General features: G+C 41.7%; 1 protein-coding gene across 5 annotated transcripts in view; it reads right to left on the reverse strand.

The window, feature by feature from the left end:
* Nucleotides 1-14,528, reverse strand: part of TENM1 (teneurin transmembrane protein 1) — a 909,292-nt gene that overhangs the window by 131,515 nt on the left and 763,249 nt on the right. For all 5 annotated transcript variants that reach the window (XM_070784169.1, XM_070784168.1, XM_070784167.1 and 2 more), the window contains one exon: nucleotides 143-286. In XM_070784169.1, the coding sequence (XP_070640270.1) occupies nucleotides 143-286 (144 nt within the window). The remainder of the gene's footprint in view (nucleotides 1-142; nucleotides 287-14,528) is intronic.

A 14,528-nucleotide genomic window follows, 5' to 3' on the forward strand; every position in this document is an offset into this window, starting at 1 on the left:
ATATAATGTGGTCATCTCTAGGTGGTGGAGTTATAAATAATTTTTTCCTTATACTTTTCCAAATTTTATGCAGTAAATATTACATATATATGTATATAGCATTAGGAAAACAATATTAATGAATATTTTAAAATGTGCTTACCACTTTGAGGATTCAAAATATGATGCTTATTCAATGACCAGCCTCCTAGGTTAGAAGCATCCATCTCGAAACCTTGTAAGATAACTGTCCTTTTCTCCCAGAGAATAAAGTCTGGGCACATTTCATATTCATATCCCACAGACACTGCAAACAAAGAGTTAATAATGCTTTAGAATGTTTAAAAAGACTTGCTTCTTTTTTGGCAGTAGTTGATAATTCTCTGGATACCACATTTGCTATTGAATTCTGATTTGGGTTGAAATTTGACCACTAATAAAAGACAATGGCCAGCTATTCCAGTATTCTTGCCTGGGGAAATCCCATGGACAGAGGAGCCTGGCAGGCTACAGTCCACGGGGTTGCAAAGAGTCAAACAAACACCACTTAGTGACTAAACAACAACTACCTTTTACCTTTTGGAAGCACTGGGCATCCAAAAATGACCAGTCAGTGCATATTGGATACATACATGAATGAGTGACTCACTGAGGCTGTCATTAGGTATGTTTTGGACATCGAGCTTCAGTATGGGCTTTTGGGTAAAAGGCTGTGTTGTAAAATTGAAGAAATAAGCCCTCTGAAATCTTAAGCTGTGGTGATACCATTTCTTTCTTTACCTTTGTAGAAGAAGTGCAGGGAAAGTTTCTTCTGATCTCTCTGGAGTGCAAAATACACTTAGGAAGTGGGCATTGGAGTACGGGGTCACTTATACAACACCTCACTACACATGAGGCTAATAAAAATCAATTCACCCATTTTATTTTCTTCCATGCTAACTGGCCTTTAGTTTGCTGAGAAGTCTGAGTTTGCTTAGAGTGTTATAAGCCATTCGAGTGTAAATTCCACTTTGTGCAGTTAGATTTTGGTTTCTAACCAACGGGACATCACCCAACATTTGGCTTCAACCCTCCTGAAGCACAGATGTTGTACATTAAGCTGGGAACCCCAGTATGCCGCTAAAATGGGAAGTGCAGAATGGCCCAGCGTGGGTGTCTTTGCTCTACTGAAACATGCAGAACTCAAGTAGACCAAGACCCAACCATCTTCTCAGTTGGCAAACGTGCTTACCTGTTGGAACCCCAGAGTTCTGATTCTTGAGTTTAAAATGCTTTGTGTCCTCATGTTGTTCTAAGCCTGAGACTATCAGCTCATTACACTGCATACTTCGAAGCTCCTTTCCCCCTTTCTGGCAGCTTAAAATATCCCTAGCTGGTTGTCTGCCCTTCCTTTTGAGTACCTGACTCTACCTGACTCTTCAGATGCCCCTGGAGAACTCACTTATTCTTTGGTCATCTGGTTATGAAAACTGGTAATGAAAATTATGTGCTAAAACAATGCCAGCACAATAGGTTCGAGGTGGAAAAATTCAAGCAGACAAGTTTTGGATTTTGACATTAGGTGAAAAGAGGCAATTTTAGTCCAACTGATATACGTGTGCATGTGTGTGTGTGCACAAGGGCTTCCTAGGTGGCTCAGTGGTAAAGAATCTGCCTGACAATGCAGGAGACGTGGCTTCAATATATGGGCTGGGAAGATCCCCTGAAGAAGGAAATGGCAATCCATTCCAGTATTCTTGCCTGGAAAATCCCATGGACAGAGGAGTTGGTGGTCACAGAAGAGTTGGATCTGACTGAGCAACAGTAGGCAAGCATGTGTGTGTGCAAGCACAAACATAGATAAGCCAACTCCTTATGATTGTGAATACACACTCGCTAACTTTGGGGGTCATGTGTGGCCACTGTAAACCACAGACTGACTTCTCTTTGTCTCTGCTCCATCTAAGCTTTAACAGGGATCAGGACCATCTTCATGGGTGTGTGACCTGTGCAGTCACGCAGGGGCCTCTGCTTAGAAGGGCCCCACACTTGGCTTAATGCTCTGCTGTCACTGTCTTGAAATCCTTAATCTATTTTAAACAAAGGGCTGGGTATTTTGCTTTAACACTGGGCCCTGCAAATTATGTAGCTAGTCCTGATGGGGATGTCGTTCTACCCTGCCATCAGCTGGTGAGGACTCTTGGAATGCAAACTTATTTTAGTATTAGCCCTAACCAAGCTCTATTAGCAAGGCAGATCAATGGGAGCAGGAAAGACTAATGACAAAATGGAAATGATTTCTAAGAGGAAATTAGTTTGGGATCATCTGTGTCAATGGTGTTCTCTATGAAGATGGATAGAAACAGAATTTCAGTGATGCCAAGGATCTCACAGGTAATCTAGTTCAGGTTACACATGTGGCATAAATCATTGCTGTCTACAATCTCCTTAATATCTTATCATGGCCCCAGTGCTTTGCTAAAACAACTCTAGTGGAAAGAGTTGATTTTAGTCCTAAGAGTCAGAAAACACTTCAGTTCCTGGGTCTGCGATTAACGGGCTGTATGGTCGCAGGCATATGATTCTCCAACTCTGTTCTTCATTGGTAACAAAGGACAGGGGGAGAGGATGGACTAGAATTGGTGGTTCTTAGACCCTTTTGAATCAGGGAACCTTTTGTTATGAATGTGATCAAAGTTATGGATCTTTCTCCTAGAAAAATGCATATGCACACAAAATTTTGTATATAATTCTAGGGGGTTCACTGACCTCCTGAAATCTAAATAAAGATATCAGATCAAAGACTGCTGTACTAGACAATTCTTTTTCTTTTTTTGGGGGGCCACGCCACATGTCATGTGGTATCTTAATTCCTCGACCAGGGATTAAACCCGTACCCACTGCAGTGGGAGTGTGGAGTCTTAACTATTGAACCACCAAGGAAGTCCCTATACTAGACAGGTCTTAAAGTCCCCCTTTAGCATTTTACTATATGATTCTAAAGTGCATTCTTTCAAGATTGTATTTCATCAGTTCAAGTTGGGGAATCAAACCCCTATATCTCACGTTGGAAAAATCAGGCCATGTTGGTATGAAGAAAAATATGGTTTCTGCTTCTCTTGCCAACACTGAAAAGTCTTGATTAATAAATAATCATAATAATAATTACAAGCTCTGGGCCATCATCTCCTTCCCTACCGTTGTCAGGATCTGCCTTTTGTGTATTTTAAGCCTGGTATGTGCCCCTAAAATCTCTTCTCCGGAAGGTGATTGTGCAAGTTTTGCAAATAAGTAGCGTACCCTGGTGACCTCTCATGGTGGTTTGGAGCCTGATTTTCCCATCTCCGTAACAGTTAAAGATCCTCCCAACTCTGTGGCAGGAAATGCTTCTATTAAGTATCCTCAGCACAATGGTAATGAGACATCCTCTTCACCTCCTCCTATCTGAATTGCTCTCTAGCCCACAACAAAAAAGAGTACTGGCTGCACACCCCACAATTATATTACTTTTCTCCCTTGTCATAGCAAATAGCAACAAGGCAGCCACTTAATAAGTTCCTTCTAAATTTTATTAGATTTACTTTCTCTCGAGAAAGCTCTATGAGCTAATAAAGTTATAATTTATACTGAAGATTTGTCCAAAATTCCAACTGACTTTAATGAGAATGGCTGTGTGTTGGGATATTTTTGTATGTGGCTCCTTGCGCAGAGTAACAAGGCAAGGTTTCTTTCTGACAGCAGCCCACTGGAACAGAATCCTGGAACTTGCAATCCGTGTATGAGAAGGCAGACGAATCACCCCATGGAGTTGAGCTGCTCGCTAAATGCGCAAGGAACTGGCAAATGCAGTAGCAACCAATCGTAGACTTCCTCTCGTGAAAGCAGACTGTAATGCACTGAACGCCTTTTCTTTTTCATATAATGAAATATGGGGGAAAAAAGGGCTACTCAGGGCTAGCACCAAAAATGCTGAGCCCTGACACTACACTCTGCTGGTACTGTGACAGCTGAGTCTTAGTTAAATAAGCAGACTGGACCCACTACCATCTCCCCGGCGGCCTGGTGCCTATCACATCTGATCATCAACACAGCTGGGTGGAGGCCACGAATTCAGCCTCTGGCATTCCGGACTGGGGATCAGGAAGACTAGTGTTTAATAGGAAGGAAAGAATAATTATCCATCAACATTTCAGAGGACCTCTAGAGGATAGACTAGTCTGGCTGTGAGTGGAGATACGTGGGGATGGAGGGTGGACTATACTTCCCTGGGGCTGGTGTAGTGGTCCCATGCTGGAGAAGACTTTTGGGAAGGCAGTTGAGAAAGAGCCATTCACACAGTTGAATACTTTCTCTGAACCAAGTGACCGCCTCTCTTGTGATACTCTTAATTCCATCTGGATTTCTGTCTTCCTGTATTCTCTCCCTCACCTCGACACAGAGATATAAATTTGGGGGATTTATATAAATGGGTTATAAAATGGGATTTTCCTCCACCAAGAGTCACTGACTGTCAAGACAGGACTTGCTACTTTTGTAGAGGACTCTGTCCTCTGGTCATAGGATTTGCAGCTCTGACTTCACTGTTAGTCATCTTGCAAGTATTACAGTGGCTTCTAAAGAAGGCTTTATTCTACTGGCTTATAGAGAAAGACTGCAGCTTGCTCCCTCAAAGCCATTTGACATTAGAAAAATAGTCACTGAATCCCATTCTATTTATCAGAGCAGCAGCATTAGTTTAATGTGGGGACTACAAGAAGGTGGAGGGCCACAGTGCTCCTGACACCCAATTTAGTGACGGTGACCTTCACCTATAAGGGCTGGGATGGGAGATTGACATTAAATAGCCAAGGTAAAGATTCCATGCAATGAAGCTGATGTGCAAAATATGACAAGATTAAGCAGATGATTTTCAACAGCTTCGGGCTAAGGCTTCAGAATTCATAATGGTTGCATTTATGAGGGCAATATATAATTAGAAGTAGTCTGATGGTGTGAGAAATTTATGTTTCCTTCATGAACTCAAGGAATATATAAAAATAATGTCATCACATTTAAAAGGTAACTAACAATGAGATCAAAACCTTCTTATCTGAAAGAAATGATTAAATAGAACCAGAAATATATCCCATTCTTTTAAAACAGTAGATTCATGTAAAACCACAATGAAAGATAAGAGACCTAACAAGCCAAGTGAAGGCCATAGCCACAAGAGACAAAGACTGTACAGATAAAATGTTATCTACTGAGATCGGGTACCTGCTCCCAGCATGACTTCTACTTTTTCCTATTCTCTAGTGATTTCTCATAGGATAGGATGACCCCAGAGGCTCCCCGATTTGACACACTGCCCAGTGGCCTGAAATGCTTTGTTTATCTATTATTCCTGGCTTACTAAGAGTGTCAGAATCAGGTGATGAATTTTTACCAAGTGCCTTTTCAGCACTTATGGAGATATTCACATAGTTTTCTCTCTTAATCTATTGAGGTGATAAATTAGAGCAATATATTTCCTAACATTGAACTATCTTTGAGGTCCTAAAACATACTCTACAGTACTTGGTTATGATGTACTATCTTTTTAATGAGTCATTGGATTTGATTTGGTAATATTTTACTTAGGATCTATATCTTACCAGTTTAAACATGCTAGTGCTAAAAGTGACATAGTAGTTGAATGAAGAGAAAGAACAGGTAGAAAAGGTAAAAAGAATCCAGGTGAGGCAGCCACACAACACTTAGGCCAAGAGGTCATGTACAATGACACTTTATGATTTTTTTTTTTTTTCTGACTGCCTTTTCCAAGCCTAGCTGCAAAAAAGGGAATCTGGAACCTGGGTGACCTGTGTGCCACAGAGGCAATGTGATGTACTAGCTCACAGGCACATTTTCGAGTGCCTTTGGAGACCTGGGTACTGCCCTTCTCTCCCTTGGTGGGCCCACCATTCCATTAAATCGGTCAGGCTCAGAGCCCCACCTTAGCCTCTGTCCTTATGCATTTGTTTGTTCAGTCATTCAACAAATATGCAATATTTGATGAGTACCTCCTGTCGTCAGGGCTTCCCTAGTGGCTCAGAGGGTAAAGAATCTGCCGCAATGTGGGACACCCGGGCTCGAGCCCTGGGTCAGGAAGATCCACTGAAGAAGAGAATGGCAACCCACTCCAGTATTCTTGCATGGGGAAATCCCATGGACAGAGGAGTCTGGTGCACTACAGTCCATGGGGTCGAAAAACAGTCGGATACAACTGAGCGACTAACACTTTCACTTTTGTGTTGTCAGGCCCTGGGGATGTGAGAACGAACAAGACAGAACAAGATAACACACCCCCCAGCAGAGCTCACATTGCTTACAATCCAGTGAGAGGAACAAATATGAAATAAGATCACACACACACGCACACACAAATTGTGATAGCTTGTATGGAAGTGCAGGGTACTATGAGCCAGTGCAACAAAAGTTTAAGTTTTGGAAAGGGAAGGCAAGGGGAAACCTCTTCATATACAAGGGCTTTATCTCATGAAGTACAGGGAAGAACATTCTAGGCAGAGAGTGGCATATGGGCAAGATCGTGAGGCTTTGTATCTCTGCAAGACTGAAAGAAGGTCAGGGTAGCTGTGATCTGGCTAGTGCATCAAAACCAAATGAAGAGCAAACCTTTCCCTTCCCTACCACCTCACCACTTGCCCAGGACAAGAGAGAAAAAAAGATTCCTATCTTCTAGCAGTATTTAGGCATTTTTCTTTGGGAGGGGGTTTAGGAAATAAATTCGCCTTGAAAATGGACTGGTTATTCTAAAGGGGCTGGTTATTTAATGAGTCAGCAGACCTACACAGAGCAGCTCTATGTGCCAGGCAGGTGATTTGCTAAGCACTGCAGATACAGTGATCATTCATCATGTCAAAGAGCCCATACCCTGAAGGGTTACCTACCTTTTGGAACTTTCATTCGTGGCCTCCTTAAAATAATATCATCTCACATTTGCATAACACTGAACAGTTAAACACATTTTTGTGTATATGACCTAATTTGAAGACTCACAAAAACTCACGAGGAAGATATATTTACTCCAATTTGATAGATGAGACAGTAGACCCAGAGAGGTGAAGTGATTAGTCTAAGGTCATCTGACTAAGTAGCAGATGGCAGAGCCACAGCTCAAACACAGTTACTCACTTAGCAAGTGCTTTTACCTCTACACTGGATCATGCTATGTGGTTAAGGGGAAGACCCATGATTCAGAAGTCCTTTAAATAGATAAGCTTTTATTTGCTCTGAATTTAAGTATAAGGATTGGAAGCTAGAGATAACCTTGAAGTAGAAGTATCATATATCCTGGTTGGCCAAAACCAGTGTCCAGTTGTTCAATTGTTAACAGCATCCCTTTTCACTCTCAAGAGTATCTTGGATTGAATGATAAATTATATATACGGTCACCTAATCTTAAAGAGACATGGTTGTAATGACCTGAGATGGGCTGGAAGAGGGGGCTGGGAGGCCTGAATAGTCATGAATGCTGACTTAAAAAAAATAAATCATATGGTTTGGCAAATCATTTTCACTTCTCTATCTCTTGACTATATTACCTTACCAATGGCTTTCAAAATCTTATGCTTGAAAGTCATTTAATTGTGACCCAATACACACATGGAAAGATACATGCATATATGGACAGGTATAAGTGAAACAAAGTTTTCTGATAACAGTACTGAAACAGTACTCTCTTAATAGTTTTACATTGATATTTTCTACTCTATTCTATTCACTTATGTTCTATTCCATTCCATTTCATTTTATTCCACTAAAAAAAATACTGGCTGACTCACCAGACAGATTTTGTAATCTACTACTGAGTGTGACCAGCAGTTTGAAATGAACACAGATCACGTGCTTACTGGAGCATCAGTTAATACTTACTAGGGCCATTTAAAGACCCTAGTAAGCTCTAGGTACTCTTTGGAGGGCATATCTCACATTTTATCAGGGATATTAAAATGTATACAACCTACAACTCATATCCAACATTAAACACATTTCATATTTAAATGTGAAAATTGACTTGGAGTTGACAAGCTGACATAATGCTCCATTTAGCAGACATTTATTTAAACAATTTGTTAATGTTGATTTTCTGGTTTTCTTTGCACATTTTGGTGCCAATAAATTTATTTTTCAGGTTGCAAAGATTTTTGTAGGTCCTTGAAAAACTCATATCCTTGGTGCTGCGACTGAAAAGCTGAATGGATAAAACAGCCCTGCTCTCAGTTAATGATTACAAATTTATAAGTGGAGAGAAATGATGAAAGATTATTATCTCTGCTAGCTTCTTGGACAGAAAGCCACTGGGGCGTTGAATTGGGTAAGGTGGATTGGTCCCTTTAGTGAAGATAGGCAGCAGTGAAAGGCATACAGAACTCAGGATGGTGAGATTCAAGTTTGAATCCCTGCTTGGGAAAGGTCTTTTGGCAAGTCACTTGCTCTTTCTGAACCTTGCTTTTCTGCTCTGTAAAATGAAGATCACATTCATCGTGCCATGCCTACCAGGCAGGAATGTTCTAAGGATTAAAATGAGAAAATGTATGTGAAAGTACTTTGCAAATTGTAAAGCACTACCCATTTACTATTAAAATATTCAGTGGATGCTATTTTTGTGGCTGCCCAGCCTGCTTAGGCTTTACTGAAGGGAAATTTATGAACACTAAAGCATCGTTCTCAGGGATGTTTTGTGTGCACAAAGCAACCGTAGCTTAGCACCTATTACCATTAATGTTCCCTTGTTTCTTCTAACACAATTTAGACAGACTCCTTTGTGTCATGAACCTTTAGGAAGTCTAGTTCTTCCTGAATCACCACTCTTTCTTGCCAAACTACTGTACTAAATAATTACGCAATTGTTGTTGCCAATAACCTTGAAGAAAAGTAGAATTGTTTATAGCAGTGCTACTAAAGGTGGATGGCTGATTTCCTGAACTTCCAGGACTCCTAACCACTGCAATTTAATTTAATTAAAATGAAGACCAGGCAGAATGCATTACTATATATTGATAATGTATGCGGACACAGGCGGACAGAGGGAATTATTTTGACAAAATTTATATAATGGATGCAGATCAGAGCTCCTGAACAAGCCAGTCTGTCACATTAAATAAGCTGTCTCTAGAATTTTAACAGCACTGTGAACTGAAAAATAATGATTCTTTTTAACACTGTTTTGCAAGGAGCAGAGTTGGGAAAGAAACAAAATAATATACAATGATTTTCAGACATCATGCCTTTTTAGAGCCAGAGAATAAAGTACTAAGGCCAAATTATTTCAAATGCTCACATGGAGTTTTTAGCAGGGGAGTCTTGTCTGTGTATCAGACAACAAAATCTTTAAGCTGGATGAACTAGTGATTGTGGTTTTTGTACTGCAACCCTGGGGGTGATTTTCCTCTTCTTCCACTTAATCAATATTGTTCTTGGATTAATCAATCTTATCAGCTGCCATTGATACTTCTCCAAGGAATTAGTCTGCACAGCCTCCGTTGGTAATTTATTCATTCTGGTACTATCCCTCTCATTGCAAAATCTGTTTCATTATAAAAACTGGTGGGATACCTTAGGATCTCAGGTTCTCCTTTTCTCCTTTTGCCTGTCTCTGAACAATTTATTCTTCTTTTGTGACACTTGAGCCCTTAGAGATCACATCAATTTCCCACAGCTGAACCATATGGGAAAGAGTCCTACATTTCACACTTAGTGGGCATTTCAACTTAGGTATTCACGTGATTTCAGACTCAGCTTGTTTACATCTGACTTCTTTCTCCAACACCCAGAAACGGGGGTTGGGCGGGACAGGTTCACATTTAACAGGCATGGGAAGGAAGAAGAGCAGATCTTTCAAGCCATAGTTTTAATCAAAATTCCAGCTGAAACTGGGACTGTAGGAATAGTGGTCAAGGTTTGTTTCCTAGTGCTGTTGTAAGATATCCGGACAAACTGAAAGGCTTCAAACAGGACAGATTTATCATCTTACAGATAAGGAGGTCAGAAGTCTGAAAAGGGTCTCATTGAGCTAAATTCAAGGGCGCAGTGGGATGAATTCCTTCTGAAGTCTCTAGAGGAGATTTTATTTCCTTGCCTTTTCCAGCTTCTAGAGGCCACCTACATTCCTTGGTCCTTGGCTCCCTTCTTTCATCCTCCAAGCCAGCAAGACTGCATCTTGCTGTGCGTTCCTTCTATAGTTATATTTCCCTCTAACTCTGACCTCCCCTTCTGCCTCCTTCTTACACTTTTAAGGACCTCTGTGATAACAATGGATCAACCTGGACAATCCAGGATAGTTATTCCATCTCAAGGTCAGCTGCTTGGTGACTCTAATGCCATCTATAACCTTAATGATCTTTTGCTGTGTAACATAATTTATTTACATCTTTGGGAGGTGATGGCTATTATTCCACCTACCAAAAGGCTATACTAAGACTTCTGAAATTGAAGCAAATCTGAGAAGTGTCATATATAGCACCATTATTAATATCTGGTGCAAAATTTACTCTGTTTCTTCTCACATCAGTTAAGTGATGATAAGATATGGCCAGGAATACAGCTAAGTGTTTTCTTCTTTGCTTCAGATCAGATCAGTCGCTCAGTTGTGTCCGACTCTTTGCGACCCCATGAATTGCAGCACACCAGGCCTCTCTGTCCATCACCAACTCCCAGAGTTCACTCAGACTCACTTCCATCGAGTCAGTGATGCCATCCAGCCATGTCATCCTCTGTCGTCCCCTTCTCCTCCTGACCCCAATCCCTCCCAGCATCAGAGTCTTTTCCAATGAGTCAACTCTTCACATGAGGTGGCCAAAGTACTGGAGTTTCAGCTTTAGCACCATTCCTTCCAAAGATTCAATCATATCTATTAAGGTATGGACACGATGGTAACATACTTGATCCCTTTGCTCTATCCATTTATCACGTGAACTATTTATTGTCTGTTATATTCTTAAGGTGTTCACAATCCATTTTCAGAGAAGTTGATTCTCCAGCTTCATTCTACCGCTTGTCCTAATGCTTTACTACTGTCAGGAAAATTCCCTTAGTCTCTGTGGAGATGGAAATGGAGACGAGGTAGTAAATAAAATCCCTTTAACCATGATTAAGTTATCAGGAACATTTCCTACAAGGTAAAGAATCCATATTCCATCTTAGGCACCACACTTGAAATTATTTTGGCTATTTCCCTTGGGATCCTTGCCAATTTTCTTTCTCTACTCAAAAAAAAATATGTCCCTTAAGTGCACATAAAACACCATGAGGAACATTTTCCCCTCTCCCTTGGATATTTCTGAGTGGGTCAGTTGTCTCCTGCTTTTATTACTGTTATTAGCTTTTAAAAGGAACCAACAATATATATTTCAGCATTTTAATTAAGGCCATTTTTGTAGTCAGAATGCTGGAGCAAGTTTTGACCAGAAACATAATTGTAGAAATAGGAAGTAAATCAACATCCATAGGCAAACAGTAGGGACGAATCCTTCAGCACTGGTGTGTATGCTGCTGCTAAGTCACTTCAGTTGTGTCCAACTCTGTGCGACCCCATAGACGGCAGCCCACCAGGCTCCGCCATCACTGGGATTCTCCAGGCAGGAACACTGGAGTGGGTTGCCATTTCCTTCTCCAATGCACGAAAGTGAAAAGTGAAAGTGAAGTTGCTCAGTCATGTCCGACTCTTTGCGACCCCATGGACTGCAGCCTACCAGGCTCCTCCGTCCATGGGATTTTCCAGGCAAGAATACTGGAGTGGGGTGCCATTGCCTTCTCCAACTGGTGTGTATACTAGAACACTATTGCTTCTTTTTGTGATTTAGTTGTTTATTCAATGCTCAGTTGTGTCCAACTCGGTGACCCCATGAACTGTAGCCTGCCAGGCCCCTCTGTCCATGGGATTTCCCGGACAAGAATACTGGAGTGGGTAGTTATTCCCTTTTCCAAGGTATCTTCCTCACCCAGGGATTGAACCTGGGTCTTCTGGATTGCAGGCAGATTCTTTACAGTCTGACCCATCAGGGAAGCTGCATCCATGGATATATGAGAAACTAAGTCATTAAGAGTGCTTAACTATAACAAGGAGGATAATTTTAGAATCTTCAACACTGGGAGTATTTAAAAGGAAGGGGTACAACACATTTTTATACATAAAGTGAGGTTGATAAAACAGTGCAGTCACTGTGGAAAACAATTTGATGGCTCCTCAACAAGTCAAACAGAATTACCATATGACCTAACAATTCTACTCCTAGGTATATTCTCCAAAGAATTGAAAACAGGTATTCATACCAATATTTGTATAAAAATGTTAATAGCAGCATTATTCACAATAGTCAAAAGGTGGAAACAACCCACATGTCAACCAGTTGATGACTGGACAAACAAATGTGGTATATCCATGCAATGGAATATTATTCAGTCATAAAAAGGAACGAAGGACTGACACCTGTTATGACGTGGATGAACTTGGGAAACACGTCAACTGAAAGAAGCCAGATGCAAAAGACCACATACTGTATGACTGTGTTTGAAATATCCAGAACAGGTAAACCCATAGAGACAGAAAGGAGACTGGTGGTTGCCAGGGTCTCGAGGGGAAGGAGAAGTGGAGAGTGACTGCTAATGTGTTTAGGGCTACTTTGTGATGTGCTGTTGAAAATGTTCTGGAATGAGATGTTGGTGATGGTTGTACAAACTTGTGATAATACTAAAACCCACTGAATTGCATGCTTTAAATGAGTAAACTTTATGGTATGTGAATTATACGTTGATAAAGCTGTTACTTTTTTTAAAAGTCAGGCTGAGCTGCATTTATGTGAACCCCAGCAAGGAATTTCTGCTAGGCACTGTCTTGTTCAGCTCTTCATCAGAGTACTGGATAAATTGCTGCGTTATAACTTAAGAAAAAAGTAAAACAAAACAAAAACCCTCAAATCTAACAACCCGACAAGGGTTTTGATAAAAGTCATAAAGAATTGGAAAACAAAGCCCTGTGGAGAAAAGTTAGAGGAATTTAAGGTTATTCTACTGAAGCAAAGGGGCTTCTCAGGTGGCAGTAGTGGTAAAGAATCTGCCTGCCAATGCAGGAGACCCAGGTTCAGTCCCAGGGTCAGAAAGATCCCCTGGAGGAGGGCATGGCAGCCCACTCCAGTATTCTCGCCTTGAGAATTTCACGGACAAGGAGCCTGGTGGGCTACAGTCCATAGGGTCACAAAGAGTCAGACATGACTGAAGTGACTTAGCATGCATGCAGGAGGTGAATAAAAGGCTTTAGGATCATATCCTGGAGAGGGGAATATGAGGCTTTGAGTATGCATCAGCCAGGGTCCGAGCCAGAGTCAGATATCACACTCAGAAGTGTTCAGAGAGTTGAATGAAGGGACTATTTACAGAGGCGTGAGCAGGGTGAAGGGAATGAACAAGGATCGTGATCTACTCAGGGACTGGCAACTGTGGGAAGCTGTCTGGGTTTGCAGAGAGGGGTTAAGGGAGGGAGTGATCTGGAGAGAGTGTGGGGACTTGGAGGAGGGGCTCCTCAACAGGAGCTGCCATCTTCCAGTGCAGTCACTGCCAGCAGTGCACTGAAGCAGGGAGAAGGATAAATACCCTGACCACCTTCCTCCTTCCATTCTGCTGGCCCTTGATGGTGCCATCCACTGACCAAATCAAAAGGGAAGCCAGAGAGTAAAGGAATCCAGACAATGTGATCCATAGAAGGCAGTCTTTCAAAGCACAGAAAAGGGCAGAGAATAGACTGTGTGTGTGTGTGTGTGTGTGTGTGTGTGTGTGAGGGAAGGCAAAATGAGAATAATTAACACAGTGTGTACATATAAAGTTGTTTCAGTTGTCTGACTCTTTGTGACTCCATGGACAGTAGCCCACCGGGGTCCTCTGGCCATGGTCCCAGGCAAGAATACTGGAGTGGGTTGCCATGCCCACCTCCAGGGGATCTTCCTGACCCAGGGATCAAACTCATGTCTCTTACATCTCCTGCAATGGCAGGCAGGTTCTTTACTACAAGTACCACTGGTACCTACCTATTAAACCCATAATCAGTTCAGTTCAGTCACTCAGTCGTGTCCAACTCTTTGCGACCCCATGAATCGCAGCATGCCAGGCCTCCCTGTCCATCACCATCTCCCGGAGTTCACCCAAACTCATGTCCATCGAGTCGGTGATGCCATCCAGCCATTTCATCCTCTGTCGTCCCCTTCTCCTCCTGCCCCCAATCCCTCCCAGCATCAGAGTCTTTTCCAATGAGTCAACTCTTCACATGAGGTGGCCAAAGTACTGGAGTTTCAGCTTTAGCATCATTCCTTTCAAAGAACACCCAGGGCTGATCTCCTTCAGAATGGACTGGTTGGATATCCTTGCAGTCCAAGGGACTCTCAAGAGTCTTCTCCAACACCACAGTTCAAAAGCATCAATTCTTCAGTGCTCAGCTTTCTTCACAGTCTAACTATCACATCTGTACATGACCACTGGAAAAATCATAGCCTTGACTAGACGGACCTTTGTTGGTAAAGTAATGTCTCTGCTTTTGAATA

This window comes from Bos indicus, chromosome X, assembly GCF_029378745.1.
Source record: "Bos indicus isolate NIAB-ARS_2022 breed Sahiwal x Tharparkar chromosome X, NIAB-ARS_B.indTharparkar_mat_pri_1.0, whole genome shotgun sequence".
NCBI classification, from domain to species: Eukaryota; Metazoa; Chordata; class Mammalia; order Artiodactyla; family Bovidae; genus Bos; species Bos indicus.